General features: G+C 34.1%; 2 protein-coding genes across 2 annotated transcripts; both read left to right on the top strand.

The window, feature by feature from the left end:
• Window positions 1-2,178: 2,178 nt before the first annotated feature.
• On the top strand, window positions 2,179-8,883 carry LOC143557831 (peptide chain release factor APG3, chloroplastic-like). Its single transcript, XM_077046806.1, has 15 exons — window positions 2,179-2,407; window positions 2,486-2,542; window positions 3,567-3,647; window positions 4,515-4,572; window positions 4,654-4,757; window positions 4,847-4,898; window positions 5,598-5,647; window positions 6,305-6,370; window positions 6,450-6,614; window positions 7,829-7,901; window positions 7,999-8,131; window positions 8,205-8,262; window positions 8,358-8,405; window positions 8,491-8,574; window positions 8,662-8,883. The coding sequence occupies exons 1-15, from the start codon at window positions 2,264-2,266 to the stop codon at window positions 8,731-8,733; spliced, it is 1,245 nt and encodes a 414-aa protein (XP_076902921.1). The 5' UTR covers window positions 2,179-2,263; the 3' UTR covers window positions 8,734-8,883.
• Window positions 8,884-16,436: 7,553 nt separating this feature from the next.
• LOC143557853 (metal tolerance protein 2-like) lies at window positions 16,437-25,671 on the top strand. The gene is made up of 13 exons (XM_077046825.1): window positions 16,437-16,502; window positions 16,872-17,048; window positions 20,353-20,422; window positions 20,832-20,929; window positions 21,043-21,188; window positions 21,781-21,896; window positions 21,986-22,082; window positions 23,400-23,484; window positions 23,758-23,820; window positions 23,914-24,019; window positions 24,109-24,215; window positions 25,331-25,425; window positions 25,504-25,671. Exons 1-13 carry the CDS (start codon window positions 16,437-16,439, stop codon window positions 25,577-25,579), a joined length of 1,302 nt encoding a protein of 433 aa, XP_076902940.1. The 3' UTR covers window positions 25,580-25,671.
• The last annotated feature ends 246 nt before the right edge of the window (window positions 25,672-25,917 follow it).

The following is a 25,917-nucleotide window of genomic DNA, read 5'->3' as shown; positions in this document are numbered from 1 at the left end:
TCTATAACACATTCAACCCCCGTAACATTTAACATTGGGTTTAAAGCGGCGGCGCAAGTAAAAATCGGTGGCAATTCAATAAAGTATTTTTTTAATTTAAACTTCATTGGTAATATGATGTTTGAAAACATTGGACTTTTATTTTCAAATTCTTTAAGATTGTTAACGATTAAAAATAACTCCGAAAGAACCAAGGGACTTGTCGGATAATACGTTCCCGATAGTTTCGTAGTTGATGTTTTAAAAACTTCAAGAAAAGTCGATAAGTCATTGATAATTTCCCATTTCTCATTTGAAAAGGGGATTGCCAAATTATCCTCGGCAAGATTAGAATGAAACATTTGTAAAGTTTCTCTTTGTTTCAAAGCACTTTGTAACATTATGCAAGTGGAATTCCATCGATGAGGTACATCCCAATTAGCTCCCAAAGCTTTTCTTCCCGTATCTTTACAAAATTTTGTATATTCCATTTGTCTTTTTTTTACTTTTCTTAAAAACTTCATGTAACATTATTCTAAAATCGTTTATAACCGATGTAACCTCATCCGAAGCAAGTCCGTCTTGCACGATTAAATTAATGATATGTGCAACACACCTTGAGTGAAAAAATACACCATTGCAAATCGGCGTATATTTTAATTTTAATTTATCAACCGCCGATGTATTATTCGACGCGTTATCAAATGCCATTGAAAATATTTTATTTTCTAGTTTATAAGTTTTTATAACATAATCTAAAATTTCAAACAAATTATCTCCCGTATGTGGATACTCAAAGAGTTCGAAAGCAATGGTGCGTTTCATCATTTCCCACGATGACGGGTCTACCCAATGAGCGGTGACACAAAGATAAGATTCGGGTAGACCATGTGGAGCCGACCAAACATCACTAGTTAAGTTTATTCCCGTATTTATATTTTCAAAATATGCAATTAGTACCTCTTTGGCCTTCTTCCACAATTTTAAACAATAACGTTTAAGAGTATGACGACTTACGTGAGTGTATTGTGGTTGAAGCGTATCTCGAATCATGGCGGTTAAGCGAGGGTTGTCGAAGTGGCTAAACGGCAAAGCTTCTTGAATCACAAAATTCGCCATACGATCTTGAACTCGATCAATTTGGTATGTAAATATTCCGCCTTCACTATCCATTTGCGTTTGTTGCGAATCGACGTTCTTTTTCAACGCCTTGCAATACGGTTTTTCGATGTGTTTCTTCAAATTTGAATTCGAAATTAGGTTTAAATAAATCCCACAAAACTTGCACCGAGCCTTCATTGAATGGTCACTCAATTCAACCAAATCCCAATTGCACCAAATCTCTTGATTACGATTATGAGGTACAATACGAACGAAACTTGGTTCGGCGATGGAACCTTGACCAACCGATGATTGTGAGGCAGCCATAACAACAAATATGAATATAGAAGAAGAGAAAACAAGAGATTAGAGAACTCAAAACGTTGTAATAGCGTTTTTTGTATTTTTTTGCGTTCGGGTTTGCGTTTTGAGTGTTGTGATGAACCCATGACACCAAATACCTATTTATACTAGTAGTGGGGTGATTGGGGGAGCCAAAAAAACGGCCATTTTTGACCCCAACGGTCAAAAAACGGCCATAAAACCAGGTTCCAACGGCTAGAATGGTTATAACGGCTAGAACCGGTTCCTAACCGGTTCCAACCGGTTCGGTTCCAGAACCGGTTCCGGTTCGGTTCCGGTTCCTACCCGGCCCAACTCAAAAATTCAAGAACCGGTCCCGGATCATCGGGTTGAATCAGATAGGGTCCGGTTCCTACCAAAAACGGGTAGGAACCGGTTCGGTTCCGGTTCGGGTCCACCGGTTCGGTTCCAGGAACCGGTTTGAATGATCATCCCTAACTTTACTTACAAAATAATGAGATAAAAATGTAACCAAAATATTGAAACACACACAAAAGCTCTAAGGGTGCAATCAAGCCAAGCTTTTACGAGCTCGAGCCGAGTTCAAGCCTCAAATAAAGCTCGTTTAGTTATCGATGAGCTTGAGCCCTGTATAGAAAGTTTGTTTAGGCTTGGCTCGTCAAGTGTGGTGTATTTTTAAGCTTTACCTATCATTATCAAACCAACAACAAAACATATACAAGGCCCGACGGCCCACTAATACTCCCGGGTTCGATTTCAAGTCAACCCGACTTGGATCCAAACAAAAACTCACTTTATCCGTTAACACTCCTCTGGCTCAGAACAGAGCTCTGTAGTAGTCCGCACACTACTGTCCGCCATGAACAACATTCAAATGACGTCATCGCGAATCCTTCCTTCAGTACCACCACAATTTTCACCTCGATTCAACCTACCGAGCAGATGCCTTTTCGTTCGGCCTTCGCGAACTCGAAAACCGCTCACGCGAATCGTTTGCATGGCGGTAAGTTCGCGTTTCACTTTGTAATTGTTCTAATTTCAGAAGCTAGGGTTTATTTTGATGTTTTGTGGTGTGATTTAGGAGCCTTATCTGTTGAAGAAACTCGATTCGGCTGAGAAAACGTGGAAAGAGTTATCGGTAATCCTGTTTACTTTTCTGTTAATTTGTGACTGGTAGTTATTGTTTAAATAACTGTTGTGAATTTGAATAGTACAAAATTTATTTTGATGATGTTATCTGGTACAAATAGTTCTAATTAGGAAATAGTTCAATACAGTGTCGCATTTGATACAAATTTCACACTTGTTATTAGGGCTGTAAACTAAGTGAACCGAACGTCTGGCAAACTGTTCAGTGGGAAGTTTGTTTATGTTCGTTCGCTCGTTAAATATTGAACGAACATGAAAATGAAATTTTGTTTGATTAACTAAATAAACGAACAAGAACACAAGCTATGTTTGTTTCAATTGCGTTATTTTTTTATGCCTGTTTATGTTCATTGATGTTTGTTGATTAAAGGTTATTAATACTTTTTAATGTCTTTTCTAATCATATCATATAGCTTGAACTCTTGAAGCAAAATTATTAACTATAAAACAAGAGTATATGAGTAGCTGGACCGTACCGTCGTTACTGATCGCTATCGGGTAGCCAAATCAAATAAAACAGTGTTTGTGAACCAGCCAACTCAAATAAAACAGTGTTTGTGAACCGTTCACGAACAACTTCATTTCCTTAATGAACGAACATGAACAAGAAATTCCGTTTGGTTCGTTGTTCATGAACCATTCGCTTGTCCGATAAAAGCTTAACGGACAAACATGAACAGAGCCTTGTTGGTTTGGTTTGGTTTGGTTCGGTTCGTTTGCAGCCCTACTTGTTATAATATGAATATTGGTTGATCATCTTGATATAGGTTAAGTTAGCAGATCCTGATGTGGTTTCAAATCCTAGCAAAAATATTGCAGAAATTTTGACCTAACACAAATTCAGTATTGTGTTCAGTGACTGTTAAAGTGCTACAAACAATTATCAGTACTTATTTGATAATGTTATCCTATACAAATAATTCTAATCAGGCAATAGTTCAGTAAACAGTAAGATGCAGGCGCAGTGTTGTATTTGCTACAAATTTCATGCTTGCTTGATAATCTTGAAATAGGTTAAGTTAGCAGATCCGGATGTGGTTTCAAACCCTAGTGAGTACCAAAAGCTAGCACAATCTATGTCTGAACTTGATGAGGTAATGTCATTTCATCTGATTTTCATTAGATTCTTGGTAGTTTTTGTAAATGTTAATTATTAAAGGGCAAATACCATAAAAAACCAACATACTTTCTCTTTTTCTCCATAAAAGTTCCTCAACAATTTTTTGGACATTAAAGTCCCTCTACATGTTAATTTCGAACACAAATATGAGAAATTAAAAACCCACAAAAATATCCTCACCCCTACAAGTTCACCACCGTCTTCCTCACTTCAAAATTTATCCCGGTTTCTTTTCCTAGTAACTGGTTAACCACATCTGCACTTTCCTTTGTAAGGAAGTAAACTTAAGTTCCTCAGCCTATCCACCAAAACCGCAAACTTACAAACAAATTAATATTGTCAGAACATAAATGTTGCTAAGATTATAGTTCCGACGAGGGGGAATTTTGATTTCAGTGGGAGGCTCTAGAAACAATTTGAAACAAAAAAAATACTAACAATTTCTTTAAAAACCAATTAATTAATTAATTAATTAATTTGACAATGGTATATAAACCTTTTGTCCGCACATCACTATTTCCCCACCCGCTGTTGCTCCAGCAGATTGTATAGCTCACCAACATGACGTCAGCTTCGGTTTCCTGATCGGTATGCTTGAAATTTCGCTATGAATCGGTGTGGAGGGAGTGAATCTGAGTTTAAAGGGAGAATCGGAAGGGAGGTTTTTAAAGATACATAACTTTAAAAGATTGCGTTCAAATTAACATGTAGAGGGACTTTAATGTGCAAAAAAATTGTTGAGGGACTTTTATGAGGATAAAGAGAAAGTATGTTGGTTTTTTTATGGTATTATTAAAATTAAAATTTAAATGATTAAATTTGCAATGTTGTGATCTACTAGGTTGTAGCAACATATAGAGGATTCAAGGATTGTGAGAAACAACTTGAAGACTCCAAAGGTTATGCTCACTAATCACTGTTTTGTAAGTGTTTATACCCTTTTGATGTTTGATTATTTAAGATGTTATGTTTGTGTTCAGTTTTATCAAAAGATCCTGACATTGATGAAGAGATGGCTGAGATGATAGCTTCTGAAATTGAATCTTTGTCTGACCAACTTTTAGTGTTTGAAGAAAAACTTAAGGTTTAGGTTTTCTGATATGAAGATTAATCTTGCTTTCTTGTTTCATTAGTTCTTGTAGTATTAATTTAATGCCTTGCATCTACTGACAGATGTTACTGATTCCAACTGATCCTCTGGATTCTAGAAACATCTTGCTTGAAGGTATATATTCTGCTAGAAATCTTATGGCATGCCATTAGGCTTGTAAACGAATCGAATGAAATTCATTTGACTTTAATTGAACAAATGATCGAATATGTACAGGGGTTTCTTGCTCGTGGTCATTTGTTAAAAAATTGAGCATGTTTGTGTTCGTGTATGCTCATTCGTCAACAATATAAACTAACGGTTCAGGAAAGTAAATGAAGGAACACAACTAAGCATAGATAAACGAACATAACTGTGCTAAACTAGCTGAAAGTAATGTGAAAAACAATGTGTTGGGCCTAAAAAGTTATTACAACTAGGCTAAGTTGTAATGGGCTAAAAAAATTTAAATGGACATCTTAACGAACATAAACGAACGAAATTAAACAAACATATCTAATGAACATAAATAAATGTAAATGAACGTCATGAATGAACTTAATGACCGGGACGAACATAAACGATTTAAATAGACATGTGTCCATGATTGTTTGTTTAACTAAATCAAAAAATGTTGTTCAAGTTCGTTCATCTATAATAAGCGAACATAAACAAACTCCCACTGAATCATTCACGAGCTGTTTACTGAACATTCAGTTTGTTTACAGGCCTACATGCCAGCATATTTTCAACAGAGCTGAAAATTATTTAGCATGCACTAGCCAATAAAATCTTGTTTATTTACACGTAATGGATCTAATTTTTATATTGCAGTAAGGGCTGGTACAGGCGGTGAAGAGGCTGGACTTTGGGCCGCTGACCTTGTAGGTACATTATTTTGTTAAATATTTGGGCGTAACTAATATTATTACTGCAGAAAGAGGACCTGAAATCTGAAATTAGTTTTCTTTAGGCCTATAAACGAACCGAATGAAAATGAACGGGGCATGCTCATGTTTGTTTGTTTAACTGTAACCGAACAAACAATCAAGACGGACAATTCAACATATGTAGTTTTCTTGTTCATGTTCGTTTGTTGACAACATAAAAAGGCGGTTCAGGAACGTAAACCAATGGAAATAACTAAACATTATAAAAGAATATAAACGAACATAATTGAGCAAGCACTAGTTAAAAGTAAACAGGAACGTCAATGTATTCCGGCTAAAAAAAGTTAATAAAACTAGACTAAACTGTAATGGACCTAAAAAATTTTGTATGTATCTACAAACAACAAACGTAAACTAACAAACATAAACAAACGAACAAGATATGTGTTCATGCCTGTTCGTTTAAGTAAATGAACAAAAAATGCGGTTCGTGTTCATTGGTTTTATTAAATAAACGAACTTCCCGTCGAAGAGTTCACAAGCAGTTCACTGAATGGTCGGTTTGTTTACATATTATTACATTTGTTTATGATCCTGTACATTCAAATTTCAAATTCACTGATTAATTCAGACATATTGTGTTAAAACTAGGTTCGTATGTATCAGCGGTACTGTGAACGAAATTCATTGAGATACTCGCCACTTTCATCTTCAGAGGTATAAATATATTACGATCGTTTTTTTTTCTTGCTTTTACAAATTTAAGTTTTAATCAAAATTATCTTAATAAATTAAGGCTGAAAGAGGAGGATACAAGACTTATGTTATGGAAGTTAAAGGTGCTCGGGTATATAGTAAATTAAAGTATGAATCGGGTGTCCATAGAGTCCAACGTGTCCCTCAAACCGAAACCCAAGGCCGTATTCACACTTCAACTGCCACAGTGGCCATCATGCCAGAGGTAGTTACTTTACATCTTATGCAACTTTTAACTACTTTGCTAGTTGCTAATTAAGAATTTTGACGTGATGAGACTCGAGTTCATAATTAAGAGCATGTTTGGGATTGAGTTTGAAAAATGCTTATTGGCTTATTGGTGTTTTCAAAAAGCCAATAAATTAGAATGTGTTTGGCAATCACAAAAGTATTTCCTATTTTAGCTTTTTGAAAGGGTTAAAAAGTAGTTTTCCAAAAGCCCCAAATCCTGGTTTTTCAAAATTGCTTTTTGAAAAAGCCAATAAGCTAATAAGCATTTTTCAAACTCAATCCCAAACATGCCCTAAAGGTGGCAAAATGGGTGAGTGGGGCGGGTTCAGGTGACAGGTCAAGGGTGAGAACAGGTTTGGGTCAATACGGGTTCTAAGCATATTGAGTTCGGGTCCAAACGGGCCATTTTAAAAAGTCCCAATTCGGTTCGGTCAAAATGGCCAAAATGGAGTGGGGTTGAAATGAGTCGTTTTAGAAAGAAAATACTAAAATATGTTTACCCGCTATATTTTTGTATTGCCGCTGGTAGCGATGATGAAGGTGGCTACAACGTCGGCGATAATGGTGATTTGGTCATGGTGACGCCGTGACGGTGGGTGGTTGAGGCGCTGACGGTGGCGGTGCGCGTGTTAAGAGTTAATTGTCTTTTGTTATGAACAATATGTGCTACAAGATTTAGTGGAAGCATGATACATTTCCTGGGTTTATCACTTAATTCAAAGTTCCAGTTAAATATATATAAACTGATATAAAAACATTAATAAAATGGCCTTTGAAAATTGTTTATTTTGAAATGAAGGTAAATTTATATTATATGGCATCGCCACTCCCTTTAGCAGAATAATATAATGGACAGGTGGAGTCCCATACCTATACAATATATGTCTATCGAGTTGATGGCAGCGGTTTACGAACAGTGGTGTGGTGGTGGCACTGGCTACAACGAGTGACTAATGGAGATAAACAATGTCATAGGTGGTGTTAACCCGTTTGGACCATTACTTAACACGTTTTACAGTTTTTGCCCGTTTTGTCCCTTTGACTAACTTGTGTTTGGTTAAGAAGACTATACTTGGAATACTCTTTGTCCAAAATTTTTAGATATATTTACAAATAATGTGTATCAAATATGATTACAAATTTATAAATTGTAATTTTCTATATATACTTGATAACATCTTGGTTTAGGCTGAAGAAGTTGATGTGGTAATTGATCCAAAAGATATTGATCTTACAACTGCAAGATCTGGTGGCGCAGGAGGTATTATTATCCTCCAGCACATATTTTATTTGTTTCATGCGCTATAACCATTCTATGCTACTGATTTAATTTGTTCACATATAATTTTAATATGCAGGCCAGAATGTGAATAAGGTGGAAACTGCAGTGGATCTTTTCCACAAGCCAACCGGAATCAGAATCTTTTGCACAGAAGAAAGAAGCCAACTTAAAAATAAAACGCGTGCACTTCAACTATTGCGTGCAAAACTGTAAGTAAACATTATAAATTTATAATATCATCTCACTTAGTATATAACTTTCTTTTACTTCATCTTATTTTAGGTATGAAATCAAACTGAAGGAACAACAAGAGTCTCAAAGAAATCAAAGAAAATCTCAGGTTTTGGAAATAAATTCTGTTACACAATAAGTTGGGTTATAATTTATAAACATTAAAATGCAACTGTGAGATAAACGATGCGTTTTTAATGGCAGGTTGGTAGTGGCTCTCGTTCAGAAAAGATCCGCACGTATAATTACAAGGTATTTCACAAACTAGAATCATAATATTTCAACTCGTGTTATTAATTTATATAATGAGGATTCTATTTTATAATGTCTTCATTAGGACAATAGGGTCACTGATCATAGATTAAAGATGAACTTTGAGCTCATTTCATTTCTTGATGGTGACATTGAGACAGCTATTCAGGTTCAATTTCAATTTCTTTTCACTATTATTGTTTTTTTTTCTATAAATATTATTTATACTTATTATTTATTTGACTTTGTTTTGCAGTCTTGTGCTTCTATGGAGCAAAGGGAATTGCTAGAAGAGCTTGCTGATTCGGTAGGAACTGCAGCACGATAATTTTCAGGTTTTCGAGTCGTAGCTGGGTCGATAATCAAAACCAATGAAGTAGGGATACGGTTGTTTCATTGTTTTGTATATCTAACAGTATTTTACGCATGTAATATTAGAATTTGATACGATGTTGATACGTTTATATATTTTAATACAAACTTATGTACTTTTATGTCTTATAACATTGGTTGCGCTATGAATTCGGTTCTTTGCATGTATATATATTAAATGGATCGGAGTGGTTGGATTTTCTGGTTACATGTATATGTCTAACCGAACCGCTACTATCAGTTATTAAAAAATGTAACTGAATATCGGTGGGTCTGTTGGTTCGGCTATTTCGTTCATGAGTGATTACCCAAAATGTTTCTAAAAAAGTGGGAGTTGGGATTTGATAAGAGGACCAGAGCCATGAGCGTTTTAGCCAAGACAACCAGAGTTTTAGTTCATGCTTAACAGTCAACTATTTGTGTCGGTTGCTGCTCTGGTTAAGTCAGCACATTCGCCACCCAACCTCGGTCAGATGTAAACAGATATTCCAATGGCTCATTCAATAAGATTGAACCACCAGCGCACAGTTGGTTTGAACTCGGGCCCGGGCCAATTTATTCACACCGTGGATCCCCTACCAACACACCCAAAGACTGAGAACGGCAATGCATATATAAAACACCACCCACGAACCTTTTAGAGCCCGACTTAACACCACTCTAAACACCTCAACTAAAGCTTTCGATGGCTCGGTTGGCAGTACTTTTTCAACGGCACCCTCCAAACCCACTTTAATGCCCCCACTTGGGTCACATGGGATTTAAATTATATTAAATGGATATGAAGCAGAAGTGTAAAAGGCTTGTAAACTACTTTATTAAGAAGATTAAATGGCCTTATATAAAAGGCTATCGTTCTTATTTTAGTTATTAATTTAAGGGTGTTAAACGGGTTGGATCAGATTTTTCAAATCAGATGCTAACCCGACTTAAATATACGGAAACCAAATACGAGTTCGGTTTTGACTATTTTTTCAAGTTTTTGGTTCAGTTAACCGAGATTTTGAAGTTTTGGCCATTTTTTGCGCATTAAATTGGTTTGCTGTTGAGTTACACCAGTTTGTTATATTGATTTAGTCAGTTTGTTGTATGTATATCTATACTGGTTTGGTTCGCTAATTCGGTTAGATAATGTTTGTTATCAAAACAGACCACCATACTCGGTTATATAAAAAACGTAACGGAACACTGGTATCTCAGTTGGTTCAACTAATGATTACGAGCGACTCACGAGTTAGTTAAAACAGCCAGAACCGACCAAGGTTTACAAAAAATAAAAAAGATAAAAAGATAGGAGTTGGTTTTGATCGAGTACGAGAACTATGGACAGTTTAGCCAAGCCAACAAGAGCTAACAGTTCGTGTCATTCTTAACAGTCAGAGTATTTATGCCGGTTAGCTGCTCTGATTGAGCCAGCACATACGCCACCCGACCTAGGTCGGGTGTATGTAAACCACCACAGCATCTTGCTGTCGGGCCCAGGCCAATTAACTAATCTGTGGATATGCGAACACTCATTTAGGACTGATAACTGTGATGCATCATATGCATGGCCGATGAACCTTTAGAACCTTTAGAGCCCGACTTACCCACACTCTTGAGTCCTTGGATTGGTTAAAGTGTGAACACTCATTTAGGACTGATAACTGTGATGCATCATATGCATGGCCGATGAACCTTTAGAACCTTTAGAGCCCGACTTACCCACACTCTTGAGTCCTTGGATTGGTTAAAGTGTCATAGTCTCGTTCACTTTCATAGCCTTCAAACCCACTTTAATGCCCTCACTCGGGTCACAGACCCGAGTGACCCGAGTCCGGGCCAATTAACTAATCTGTGGATATGCGAACACTCATTTAGGACTGATAACTGTGATGCATCATATGCATGGCCGATGAACCTTTAGAACCTTTAGAGCCCGACTTACCCACACTCTTGAGTCCTTGGATTGGTTAAAGTGTGAACACTCATTTAGGACTGATAACTGTGATGCATCATATGCATGGCCGACGAACCTTTAGAACCTTTAGAGCCCGACTTACCCACACTCTTGAGTCCTTGGATTGGTTAAAGTGTCATAGTCTCGTTCACTTTCATAGCCTTCAAACCCACTTTAATGCCCTCACTCGGGTCACAGACCCGCGTGACCCGAGTCCGGCAGTATTGATATTTTGTTGAAGACTTTAAAACTCTAATGCTATCATTTCCTTGGGCGATGTGGGACGGTGCCCACTTGAGATTTAAAAAAAGAAATACAAATAAATAATAAACAAATATTATTTAAGTAATTGCAAAAACGTTGGTATTTGACTGGTATAGGTGACAAACAATTAAGATTTTAAAAAGGTTATAATTTTTTATTTCTTTATATTTGATTATTATTATTTTTATTTTTTTATATTTTATACTAGGTTAGAGACTCATGTAATATTTAAACAGAATAAATGGTAAAATGCAAATATAACAATGTAAATATAAAAACATGATTATATAACTAAACATTTTGTAAATTTTGACGTGGTATCATTCCGTATCAACAAATCATTTATGTTTTTATAACTAAATTGGTAGGGGAACACAACAGTCTTAGGAAGACTTATAAAAGCGTTAAAGCAATCATTATACCGTTTCATAGAATATTGATTAGTAGGTGTATAAGATTATTGATATGAATGATCAATTTTATTGATGAAAATAACTAGACTAGCAAAAGGCTGGACTAAATACAATAGCACACCCGGTTACATACACCAATAACGAGTATTTTAAAACGAAAAAGCACACCATATATTACCTGAATGCAAGGGCTTCCATGAATTATGTATCTATATAAAAAGAAAAATAAAAAAAACATGGTTAGTTAAAATAAAATTATGAAATCAGTCAATTTCATAAATTTCAATTCGTAGTTTAAATATGTGAATATAGTTGTTATATTTTAAAAGAGTTATGTAAAGTCAAAATCAAGATTGAAAAACAAAGCTACAATGATGTTACAAATAAGCGAATAACATTTTATTACCGACGAGGAAAGTGAGAGAATATAGAATGTTTGACTAAACCTTTAAATACAAAAAATGAATATTAAAGATTGAACGAAAAAGCCTAAGGTGTCAACTGACAGGCGATTGAAATAGGTGCTAATGACACAACTATCTTTTTATTTATTAATCCATACTAAGGACATTAAAATCATGTATGATGTTATATGTTTTTTTATCGTGTGTTCTTATATTAGGGTTTCAATTTTTATGATATTCTTGGTGAGTCAGACAGCACCTTATTGGTCCGTAACGTTTTTTTTCCTCTTAATTATGCTATCGTAACGAACGTAAGAAAAAACGACTAAATGCCAAATTTTTTTTTGTTATTTTCGTTACCGTAACAAACGTGACTGAATTCAACCAAATTCATGTGGACTCACCGTGTTTTGTTTTAATTCCGGTATTGTAGCGAACATAACGAAAACCGTCCGAATGCCAATTTTGTTTTTGTTTTGGTTCCGGTATCGTAATGAACGTGATGAAAACTAACAGAATTCGCGTCGACTTACCACCTGGGACCGACAACGCTTTGGTTTTGTTACCGCGCGCCTGAGTTTTATCAACCTGCCCCGGCGCAACGCGCCAGGTAATACTACTAGTTACTTCAATAACTATTTATCGATTAACAGTTAAACACTAGAACCATTATTTGTTTTTGATTTTTTTAACATGAATAACTTGGCAATACATATCTTTCTGTCATATACCAAGCAGCATTTATAAGGTTTGTTTGAAATGTCATATATTGGGATGCTCTTTACTTTGTTTCAAACCGATTAAACCAAAAAATCGAGTCGAAACAAGTTAAAATCAAACCGAAATACATTTCGATTGTCGGTATGATTTTAAACCGAAACAGAATGGGTTATTTGGCTTTAACCAAAGCAAATCTAATAACAAAGGAAGATAAAAGAATAAGTAAAATTTTATTCTGTTAATTCGAGTCGAAACTTGAATACGATTATAACCAAAGCAAAATCTAAAAAGAAACAAAGGTAAAAGAATAAAATGAAGTTTATTCCGCCAGTACCAAAAACCGATTTAGGGGGTGTTTGGCCTAGCTTTTATATTTTGGCTTAGCTTATATTTTAAAGTAGCTTGTAGCTTATTTACTATTATTTGATAAGCTCTTTTTAAGTGTTTGGATTAGCTTATATTCTACAAGTTGTTAAATCCACCATTCTTTAATTTGTTACATAAATAAGTTGGTTCAATAGTTATTAATCCATCACTATTTGAGGACAAATGAGTAACTTACACACTTACACAACTAAACTTCTTCATATAAGCTAAAAAACCATTTTCAAATAAGCTTCTTCAAATTAGCTTATATAAGCTTATAAGCATAAGCTTACAAAGCTAAAACAAACAACAAATTAAGCTTATTTTGTAAAAAAAGCTAAAAAGCGAAAAGCTAGGCCAAACACCCCCTTATATTTGATTCTGACTCAAAAATTTTGTGTTTTAAAAAGATAGGAGTTGGGTTTTTTGATCAAGGAAACCTTCAAAGTTCCTAGACAACAAAGAGATCATAGCTCAATTGAGAGGAGAGGGTTTATATTTGCTATGCTCTATCGGAGGTCAATGGCGTTGATATTTCCTTGACAATTAACCTATCCTTACCCACTTCAATGCCCCCACTTGGGTTATAGACTCACGTGACTGAACCCGGCCATTGGATGGTCTGACCAGTGCTTATAAAAACCAATAATATTTATTCCTCAGGCATTGTGGGAGGGTGCTCAATTGGTCAGTTTTGTTTGATAAAATAATTGACTATTCTAACAAATATCAAGAAAACAATTGCTATAAGGTGAATCACCATGAATCTAATACTTGGGCTTTCTTTTTCGTAGCGTTTGGTATTCAGGAATGATAGTAGGAATGGAATGATTTATCACGTGAGAATGAAAAAAATGGTGTTTGATTGCTCAATGGAATGGAATCATCCATTACACATGGAATTCTATTATATCAAAACCATTCCTTCCTACCCCTTTCTTTTTTTTCATTCCATTCATTCTTTACCCTACTTTCTCAACAACACTACCACCTAACAATCACCACCACCACCACCATTGGCACCACCACCAACTCCGCCGACACCACCGCCGCTGCCGCCGCCACCATTTTCGTCGCCGGAGCTTCCACCGTCGCCATTGTAGGGTTTTTTTTTTTTGTTTTTTAGGTTAAAAAGTAGATATGAGTGTTTTTATTATTTTATTTCATTTCTACAATTTTTTTGGATACCAAACAATAAAATTAATAATTGATTTCATTCTTATAGGTTAAACAAACAAGACAAAGGAATGGTAATGATCTATTTCATTTCCTTGTCCATTCCATTTCTTCTCCCATTCCATTCCCCTTCATTCCATTACCTTCAACCAAACATACCCTAAGGGTTAGTAGGGCACCTAACCCGAAGCCTCCGAGCTCAGCGGATAAATTATTGACAATTCGAACAAATATCAAGAAAAAAACCCACTGCTTTCTTTCTTTCCCTCTATCACTATTCTCTATATTTTTTACCATGAAAGGAAGCAACCAGGCAAAAGAAACAACAATGTTAGCCATCATGTACCAAACCGGGGACGGGAACAGTGGACCCCCAAGGAAGGGGGGTTGTTGATTGTGTGGTGGAGGCCATCAATACCGGAATGAATGCGAGCCTTTGGTTAACCGTTAATGAAAAATTTAAAACCCGTATGGGTTGGGAAATTTGCCACTTCGTTGATCAGTTATTGGCGAAATGGAAGGTGATCTGCCATAAGTGTGTAAGGCTTAACATGCTCTACTAACGCGTAATGAATTTCGTCCTCACCGACCATTAGTTTTACTATGAGCAGCGGTGTTGAGACCGTTAGCAATTATATGAGTGGACCGAAGAAGTTATGTATTCAAGGGGGGGGGGGGGGTGCCCCTCCCACCCCAACACATTAACCAAATCAATGCCCAACTTAAGTTTTTGAGACTGTTAGCTAATAAAATACTTGGACAGGCTATTGGTTTGGTTTATGTGTTACATTTTTTTAATATGAACTCTTTGAATAAAAAATATCCTTTGTTTTATATATGTTTACTATAATGTAACTATATAAAAAGGTAAGGTTTTTATTTGAGCTGCAATAGAATGACGACAAGCTATTAAAACTTCTATACTTTGTAATTTGATCTTCTAATTTTAAATTTTTTAAAACAAATTGTTATATATTATTAGGGAAAATAGACTACATATTGGCTTGTTGTGAACACTATTGAACATTTGAACCTAAGCATTTGAATAGCAACTTCACCACGAATCCACAATCAAGTAGCCCACGAAAGAGTAAGAAGAGGCCCAACAAGTAGGAGAGATTAGAGTAGGCAAATTGTTAGAACTTGGTGATCTCTTAACGCTAATCTGTTGTATAGTGTCGATGAATGATCATATTATTGAGTTGATCGATGACAAGAGTTGTCCCAAAATAAAAAATATGCATCGCCCATGGGTCCTCATGATCAAACAAGACATGAATTGTGGAGCAGAAAGGAGTTCCATCATCAACACAAATCTCTCTTCGGTCAAGGGAAGATCACTTGTAGCAAAGAAACAAACATGCAAATACAAATTAAGCAAAGACCTACGTAAGGAAACAATAGTCTAGGAGGAAGGCATTCCAATATAGCATTGCTACTGACCTCGCAAGCCTATATAATCTCCAAAGGTAACATTCACTTTTACTATTTACTACTGATCTCATAAGTATCTTATGACCGGAGAACCTTCTGCCAAAGACTAAACGGTCTTTTATTTTTAACAGGTGGAATGCCCAGTCCAATTGAAACGGAGACTTTCTCTAAGTAACATAATCGGTCTCTATCTCCCTCGTGGCTACAATAGTGATTTTCATAAAGACGTAAACATTTTTAAAAGGCAAAGGTTCTTCAAACACCAAATAGGTTATCCAAACTCTGTTATAGACCTATACGAGGCATATAGTTCATCCTCACAAAGAACTATACGAAGAGATAGGGCCTATACAAGGAATATAGAACAGCTAAGGGTGCAAACGAGCCGAGCTGTTCGCGAGCTACTCGAGATGGGCTCGCTAAAAAGCTCGATCGAGCTGAGCTTTATCGAGCACGAGCCTAAAGTAAGCTCGTTTAATAATCGAGCCCGAGTTCGAGCTTCACTTATCTAGCTCGAGCCGGCTCGCAAGCCTAAACGAGCCTTTCATTTATATAATTTTTTTAAAATATATATTTAATAATTATTAATTAATATATATACTGCTATGAAAAAATAAATAAAATAACTAAATAATATATATTTTTATACATAAAATTATAATAGAAAAAAATAAAAAAATAATTATAATTATATTAAAAATAATTGATAAATAGTAAACGAGCCGAACCCGAGCCGTGCTCGAGCTTGAGATTCTATTCACTAGACGAGCGCGAGCTTTGTGCAAGTTAAATGAGTTGAGCTCGGGCTCGACTCGTTTACACCCTTATATAGAGCCACAAAGAACTATACGAGACATTAAGGCCGATACCACAAAAATTTGTCTCCTTGTTCTCACTACAGACCTGTCAGTCACGGCCTATACAACTCATACGTCATGCATATATGGCTATGGCTATGGCTATGGCTATGCCTATACCTATACCTATACCTATACCTCATGAAGGTGGTGTTTGTATATGTCATTTCTTTTAAAATAAGAGACAGTTTGATAGTCTGGACAGAGAGAAACCATAAGAGACTGCCCACGTTTCCAGCTTCATTTTTCTTTAAAATTTTATAAAAAACAAAAAGGCATGCATAACCAAAAACAAACTGCCATCAAACTGAATCACGAAGATGAACAGTATTATTAGGAGAACATTTCAGATCCTTGCTTTTCCTTTCTTCAAAATCACCCAACACTGACCAAAATGAAATTCAAGCATCTCATCAAACACTTTCACCACAGATCATCATCCTTCACCAACAAAAGACCATGATTCCACACTTATCCGATCAATCATCATTCAATAATAATTACCGTGAAAACCCTCGAAGCGGTGGCACGTCGGTCATTCTCACCACCACCACGATCAGACCAGTAAAGAAGGCGATAGGATATTCCGCCTCGGATTGGCTGCTGACGTCGGATTAACCGCCGGTAAAGTATTGGCCGGTTATTTGTCCGGTAGTACTGCTATTATCGCCGACGCTGCGCATTCTATCTCCGATGTGGTAATTCTTTCATTTCAATTATCATTCATTGATTACTCTCTACGCAATCATATTGAATTTTGTTGCAGACAATACACAAAACTTAATTCTTATCATGTAATCTTAAATGTATATGAAATACTAGTTTGAGGCCCGTGTATTGCACGGGTAATTAATGACAATTTTAAACTTTAACCATTATACAGTTAGTAAAATTATCATATATTATTAATACAGTTACAATTTACTTTAAAATTACATAAATTACATGATTAAGATTACACAAATATGTTAAAAATAAGTAAAACCTTCCTTGTCCGCTACATTTGTGATTGTATTGGTCGGTATACATAATTTATCAAAAATCAAAATCTTTAGTTCATGTCTGCTTGTAACTCTTAATAAGGTAACAAACATATAGGTCTGCTTATAACTCTTTTGTGTGACAAATAAGGTTCTTCAAATACATGTCAATCCTAGATAAATAATAATATATCCATTTAAGTTCGTTTCATTAATAATCAAAAACAACCAATTAAACTAACAAAAAAATATATATATATTCATGCACATAAAATATTTGTTTATGAATCATTTTGGTCTGAGTTATGCAAGAAAATATTGAAAACTAAATATTGATCTTCTTATTGTTAAAACATTTTATACCACACAAAAAAGTCATATAAATAAAGGATTAATTTCATATGTACCCTTACAAAATGACAGATAGTTCATATAGTAAATCGCTATACATATGGATTACATATAGTTATAATATTCAACTTCTATGATTTAATGCTAAGCACCAAGATATATATAATAGATATTCTCCATGTTTGCAATATTTATACAAAATATATGTAGAAAATTAAGAAAATACACATTTTCTTGAGTTCAAATGCATATGAGAAAATTATTAAATTCAAATTTGAAACCAATCTTATATAAAAAAAATTATGCCTGTTGCTCGAATCCCAGTTTAAAAACAATTTGTAGTTTACCATACAAATCCAAATTCTTCGACAATGATACACCTTTATTTTCTTTATTTGTAATTACCCGTGACTTTAAAATTTTATTATAGCAGACATGTAGCTTCAATTTTTATATTTCTTTATTTCACCATTAATGTTAATAAATGAATCGGTTAGGATTTACATTTAATAAAAATATTGAATTCATTTCTTGAAATGGATTAAAAGATAAAGGACCGTATGCTAAAATTGGTTAAAAAAATATGAGGATGGCTATGAGATTGACAAGTGGCAAAAGTGGTAGTCTTTTATTAGAGTAGATAGATTATACATATGGATTACATATAGTTATAATATTCAACTTCAATGATTTAAAGCTAAACACCAAGATATATATAATAGATATTCTCCATGTTTGCAATATATATACAAAAGATTTGGAGAAAATTAAGAAAATACACATTTTCTTGAGTTCAAATGCATATGAGAAAATTATTAAATCCAAATTTGAAACCAGTCTTATATAAAAAAAATTATGCACTGTTGCTTGAATCCCAGTTTGAAAACAATTTGTAGTTTACCATACAAATCCAAATTCTTCGACAAGGATACACCTTTATTTTCTTTATTTGCAATTACCCGTGACTTTAAAATTTTATTATAGCAAACATGTAACTTCAATTTTTATATTTCCTTATTTCACCATTAATGTTAATAAATGAATCGGTTAGGATTTACATTTAATAAAAATATTGAATTCATTTATTGAAATGGATTAAAAGATAAAGGACCATATACTAAAATTGGTTAAAAAAATATGAGGATGGCTATGAGATTGACAAGTGGCAAAAGTGGTAGTCTTTTATTAGAGTAGATAGATTATTGAATACACAAAACTTCATAGCATAACATAATAATATATTATTATTATTATTGATTATTCTGTATGCAATCATATTGATTTTTGTCATGTAATCTTAAATGTATATGAAAGTTGAAGATAAAATTATTACTTTCTATGATTTCTAGTTCATAATTATATGGTTAGTTATTTATTAGGGGTTTGAGCCTGTGGTCGTCTAGGCTCGAGCTCTGAGCTAGTGAGTTCGGCTCGTTTCGAGCTCTATTTCTAAAGCTCCAGCTTGGATCGTGAGTAGTTTTCCAAAGTCGAGCTCGACACTTATTGCTTATTAATTACTATACTTATATTTATTCTTATTTTTTTGTATATATTTTAATATATATTTTTATTCATACCAGAATATGTATTATTATTTCCTTTTTTTTCATGCTTTTATATATAATAAAAATTACTATGAAATTCTATAGCTAATATATTAAATAAAATTATATATATAACTGGCTCATATAGGCTCGCGAGCCAGTTTGAGCTCACTTATTACTTTTTAATTACTATACTTATATTTATTCTTATTTTTTGTATATATTTTAATATATATTTTTATTCATACCAGAATATGTATTATTATTTCCTTTTTTTTCATGCTTTTATATATAATAAAAATTACTATGAAATTCTATAGCTAATATATTAAATAAAATTATATATATAACTGGCTCATATAGGCTCGCGAGCTAGTTTGAGCTCGACAAGTGAAGCTCACGAGTGGCTTGGCTTGTTTGCACCCCTGGTTAATTTATTAGATATAAAGGGACTGCCACTTTATGTCTTAGCTTTAGCTTATGGGCTTAGGTTCTGCTACAATTTTGGTGGACCTTGCTTGCAGTTGTTCTTTTGTTTCTATGCCTATATTCGGGTTCTATGATGTCATATGTACTTGTATTTTACTATGTCACCTTTTCACTATAGGTTTTGTTATTGTTATATGTGTGTTTGTATGTTGTATGTTTGGGAGCCAGGGGTCTCTCTGGAAGCAACCTCTCTATCCCCATGGATAGAGATAAGGTCTGGCTACAACACACCCTCCCCACACCCTACCGGTAGCTTTTGCTATTTGTGGAATTTACTGGGCATGATTATTGTTTTTTGTATAATTTGTAAATTAGGGTTTATTGTACTATTGTTACCAAAAATAGGTGATGTAATTTGATTAGGTTTACTTTGTAATAATCCCTACTGAATAACCTTAAACAACTTTGTGTAGATGTTTATTTGTATGATTTTTATATTTCCAATTCAATCTATATGGTTTAGTTACATAAAGTAGTGTGGTTTATGGTTCATTGTACTTGTAAATGTATGCAAATGTGAATATCAACAACTTTGTATATGAATTTTTCTTGTTTATTGCATCTATTGAAGCTGTTACAGATTAAGCTTTGAACACTGATGAACAAATGAGCTTATTATGATATACTTTTTCATACAGGTCCTAAGCGGTGTTGCTTTACTGTCATTTAGAGCTTCACGGATTCCAAAGGACAAAGAACACCCATATGGTCACTTTTGATTTGTACCGACTCTTTTCTCCTTTGATTTGATCATTAGTTTGCCTGATTGATTTGTTAAAGAGGAACTCACTAGAAACTGTATTGCACAATTATATTTCTTATTTTTACATTTTGAGACTATGTGAGACAGACCATGTCTGAGTATAAGTCACTTGCTCTCTAGACTAAGATTCTTAGATTAGACACATTTTATTAGTCTGTTCAGTTCATGTTGAATAGGACATTAAATTTGAAATTCAATTGTTTAAAATTAGCATGTGAATGTTGCATGCTTTATATCCCATTTATGTCATGATTATTATGCTAGTTATGATACTGAATAAACTTAAACACCTGTTTAACATAGCTCAAAGTCCTGCATGGTGAGATTTATCCTTCAAATTTTTACTAACTTCAGGGCATGGGAAGTTTGAAACTTTGGGTGCACTCGGTATTTCTGGTGTACTTTTGTTATCGGCTGGAGGTATCGCGTGGCATGCTTTGGATGTTTTGGTGGTATAATTCTCTATTAATATTTATTAATATACTTGCTTATTTTGTGGGAAAAAAAGAAGCTGACTGGTCTCATTTTATTCTACAAATAATACTGACACTAATCCTTTCTGCAGGGGGTACTGTCAGCAGCTTCTGAGATAGCTAATCAATCATTGCCACATCAGCATGCTGACAATCACATCCATCATCATGGGATTGATATGAACCACCCTATCCTTGCTTTGAATACAACTATTGTTGCCATTGCTGTTAAAGAAGGGTACCTAGTAAATCAAATATTTTCTGTTATTAATATCTTTTTATTAGGCCTGGAAAACAGGGGCGGGTCAGGCGAGTTTGGATAAAAAAAGGCTGTTTTAAGAAAGTTTTATTTGATTCGGGTCAAAATGGATTTTGGCCAAATTGGAGTCTGTTGAAATGAGTTGTTTTATAAAAAGCAAAAATAGTATTTTAATTAAGTTTGATTAACAAACTATTTGTACATAGAGGGTGGTGCTAACTCATTTGGGCTCTTTTTTAAGTTAACGAGTGTTATAATAGTTGCCTATTTTGATCTGTTAACTAATTTAGGTAGATCCAAATTGACTCTAAAGAAAAAATTTGAGTAGACTTAAATTGACCCGTTGACTAATTTGTGTAGATCCAAAGTGACCTGTTAACTAATTTGAGATGACCCCCAAATGAACCTATATACAATTTATTTTTGCCCAAAGTAACCCACTATTTGAACAATGGGTCACGATTGCCATCGTTCATCTCCACGTCACAATATCCTCATTAACCAAAGTCTCCTTGATTGCACCATTAGTTTCATACACATAATTGTGTTTATGTTATACTCTATATTTTAGATTGTTTTGGATAACCAAAAGGGCAGGAGAAATAACTGGCAGTGGGTTGATGATAGCAAACGCATGGCATCATCGTGCGGATGCAATTTCATCACTTGTTGCTCTTATCGGGGTCGGTAAGTATCATCAAACCTTGTGTGTGAAATACCCCTTTGACCCTTTTTTACTTTTAAAATATGCATTAAATTTATATGTTCAAATACAGGTGGATCTATTCTTGGGGTGCGGTTTCTTGATCCCCTTGCTGGACTTGTTGTCTCGGGCATGATCTTTAAGATTGGACTCCAAACTGGGTACCAAAGGTAATTACTAATTTGCCCTCCATTGGTTTCACTCTGATCTTGCACCAACAGGTAATATTTAAAATTAAGAGTAAATTACACTTTTCGTCCTTTAGGTTTACCCAAATTGCAGGTTCTGTTATGTAATACCGTGATTACAAAGAACATCCTTTACTTGAAAAGTTGTAACACATGATGTCCTTTCCACTGGCTATTGTTAAATAATCTGTTAATTTTTTTTCAAAATGACTATTTTGCCCTTACACCTAAAGGACAAAATGTGTATTTTTCACAAATTTTTACCATTTTAATCTTTTCTTTCCTTTCCTTTCCTTTTATTCTTTTTTTCTCTTTTTTTTTATAACTTCATTTTATTAATCTTTTATCTACTCGTTAGCCGAGCTTGATGTATCTTAACGTAAGTTATCGAGCTTAGGCGAGGTCGGGCTCGGCTCAGCTAAATTCGTTTACACCCCTAAAATGATTAATTAATTTGTTTGAATATAATATAATAACAATAACTTAAAAAAAATAGCCTAATCAAACAAGCGAATATAAACAAAATTTTAATAAAAACTCTATTTTGTAAAATAAATAACTTGATTAGTTAATTAAAATAATTTATAAATTAAAAGAGATTAGGCAGGATTTGCTAGAGTTGAACCTTTCTGAGTACATGGTCCATGATATGAGTTCATGGCGGAGTGGGATTAAGGTTAAGGAATTTAGGGAATGCCACTTTTATGTCTTGGCTTTAGCTTAGGTGCTAAGAATCCTACTTTTTAGGTGGACTTTGCATGTGATCGTTCTTTTTGTTTGTATGCCATATGTGCTTGTATTATACTATGCTACTTTATCACTATGCGTCATGTTACTGGTACATGTGTGTTTTTATGTTGGCTGCGTTGGAGCCGGGGGTCTCTTTGGTAGCGGCCTCTCTATCCTCATGGGTAGAGGTTAGGTTAATGGCTTTTGCTATTTGTGGGATTTACTGTGTACGGTTGTTGTTGTATAAATTAAAAGTGATAAAAAGAATATAAGAAAAGGAAAGAGAATGAAAATAAAAAAAGGAATTGTGAAAATTACACATATCGTCATTTAGGTGTAAGGGCAAAATAGTCTATTTAATACCAGTTAGTGGAAAGAACGTAATGTCTTACAATTCTTCAAATAAAATACCGTCTTTGTAATTACCTTTGTTATAGGGCAAGACCTGCAATTTAGGTAAACCTAAAAGACGAAAAGTGTAATACTGGTTCATGTCTAACATTAATTTTTCTTGCAAAAACTGAGTATAATATTCACATTTCTTACTGAAAATCCTACCTTTTTGTCCAGTATCATGGAGCTGGTGGATGCTGCAATACCATCACATGATTTAGACTCAATCAGAAAGACAGTATTACAAGTCAAAGGTGTCGAGGCAAGTTTATCCTGTAAAAACACTTTTTCTCCAAAATGGCTATATTCTTTAATGGGTTAGGTTGACCCGAAAACATTTTTTTCCCAACACTTTGGAACTTTTTATCTCAATAGTGTCAGTTTTTTATCACTAGTTTATTTTGGGCTGTTTATTTCTGGAGTTTCGTTTTAGGAGGACTATTTTTGGATTTAGATATTGATTCTTATTTAAAGGGTGTTTTGGTTTAATTATTATGTATGCAGTTTACGATTATTAATAGTTAAAAGTTTGCAGGGATGCAGACGTCTTAGGGGAAGGAAAGCTGGTTCAACTCTATATCTTGATGTAAAGATTCAGGTGACTTACATTCTATAAAACATAAACGTCATGCTTTATATCTGCTTACATGACTGCAATTTTGTTTAAATATATATATATATTTTTTTGCAGATTGATCCTTTTTGTAGTCTAAGCATAGCTCATCAAATTGGTGAAAGTGTTCGGGACCAGATTCAGAATTCTCACCCGGAAGTTTCTGAAGTCTTCATACAGTTAGGTATGCAACTCGTTACTATATTTAAGTTAAACGGCTTCCATTGACAGGCACGGAATTATTAGTGTTACTTTTTTTGTCTCACCTTTCAGAGCCCGCCACTAAGCTAGAAGTTGCGGATGATTTGAACGATTCGGTTTTGGACGATGATGAGATTAAAGAAATGGTTACCAGGTTGCTGACCAAGGGGTTTTCTGAGGTACACAGCTATACTTATTCATACGTTTTTGATTTCTATTTTTGTGATATTACAAAAATGAATAATTTCATGTCTTGTTATACCTAGGGATGTAAATGAGCCAAGCAGAGTCCGCTCTTCTAGGATTGAGCTCGGCTCTTTTTAACTTATAAGAGCTCAAGCTCTAGCTTGGCTCGTTTCGAGCTCAGCTCAGCTTGTTTATTATTTTTTAATTTATATACATTTATTATTATTATTATTGTATATTTTAGTTATAAGTTTTTTTATATATGATATGTTATTATTTTTTTTATCATAATTTTATACATAGTAATTACTATAAAAGTATATATTTAAGGCATATAATAATAATGATATATTTAATGTATACATTGCAAACTATAAACATATTAGACTCATTTAGGTTCGCGAGTTTCAATAAGTGACCTGCGCGCTCAGGAGCATATATTAAACAAGCTTTTAGAATCTGGCTTGAGGTCATTTAAGCTTGGCTCGGTTCGAGCTTTTAGTGAACCAATCTTGAGTAGCTCATGAGTGGCTTGGCTCGTTTACACCACTCACTATACTCAACGAGAAATCATAATATTCAGTATACCGACTTTCAAATTTATAAAGTGTATACCGTTCTTTAAAAATTTGCATTAGGTTAGAGAAATTGGGTTCTGCATTAGTCATACTATTAATTTAATGGGTATCTATATATTAATAACTAGTTTGAGACCCGTCTATTATACGGGTATTTCTTGAAAATACAATATTTAATAAATAATCGATATACAAGAAACAATAAACCTATTAAACACTATTAATACACAGTCGTCGTACAATAGTTTTTAAAACAACTTTAAACTAGAAGATTATTATAAATATCAAATATTTGAAAAAAATAGGAAGTAAATATTAAATTAACAAATTTTGAGGCATAAGTTTTAAGAATGGTAAATATTATTTTACTATTATAAATTTGTGAAAAATGATGAGGTTTAATGTGGGGGTGACAAGTGGCAAAACTTGTAGCTTTTTATTAGAGAGTATGGATTTCGTTCGAGTAAATATGGAAGTTAGTTTTGAGAATATATATGAAATTGCCCGTACAAAAATTATTATGTTGGCAGAAAGCGGTTATCAAGTGTATACGAAAGCGCAAACTGCAAGACAAGAGTTTGCTTGAAGTTGAAGTCTCCATGCCAGTTGATGCCTTGATCAGGTGGTAATTTCATCTTAATATTATTTTATTTCATTTTGTAAATGGTTTTTAGTAACATGAGTTTGTGGTTGGTTTTGTTAGTGGTGAAATGAAAGTTCCAATGGGATACAAGGGCTTTGACATGCAAGTAAACATTTCAAATAGTAGTCAAGATTGACATAAGAATGATGCAAGATCAATCCACAAGGATTTAGAAAATCTTTTGATTAACAAATTGTAATAATCAAAACAAGATAAATGAGGAAACATAGGTACTCATTTTGATTACTCATATAATTCTTATATGTTTAGTTTACAAGAGTTGATTGTATCTCTTAAGTCTTAACGAAAACATGTTACCAGAATACTCACGAACCCCGCCTAAGAATCATCACTCCTGATTGTCTTTTAAATTGCTAGTTGGGTATGAAACACTTTACCAGTTAGAAAGCTAAGGGCATCCAAATCAGGTGTCTTTGAGGCTTGTTTTTGGTTGTTTTTATCAATTTTTACTTG

This window comes from Bidens hawaiensis, unplaced genomic scaffold (genome assembly GCF_021521415.1).
Source record: "Bidens hawaiensis isolate Kalapana, Puna unplaced genomic scaffold, B.hawaiensis_p1.1 tig00019201_1, whole genome shotgun sequence".
In the NCBI taxonomy this organism is placed as follows: Eukaryota; Viridiplantae; Streptophyta; class Magnoliopsida; order Asterales; family Asteraceae; genus Bidens; species Bidens hawaiensis.
This window is presented reverse-complemented; position numbering and strand designations above follow the sequence as displayed.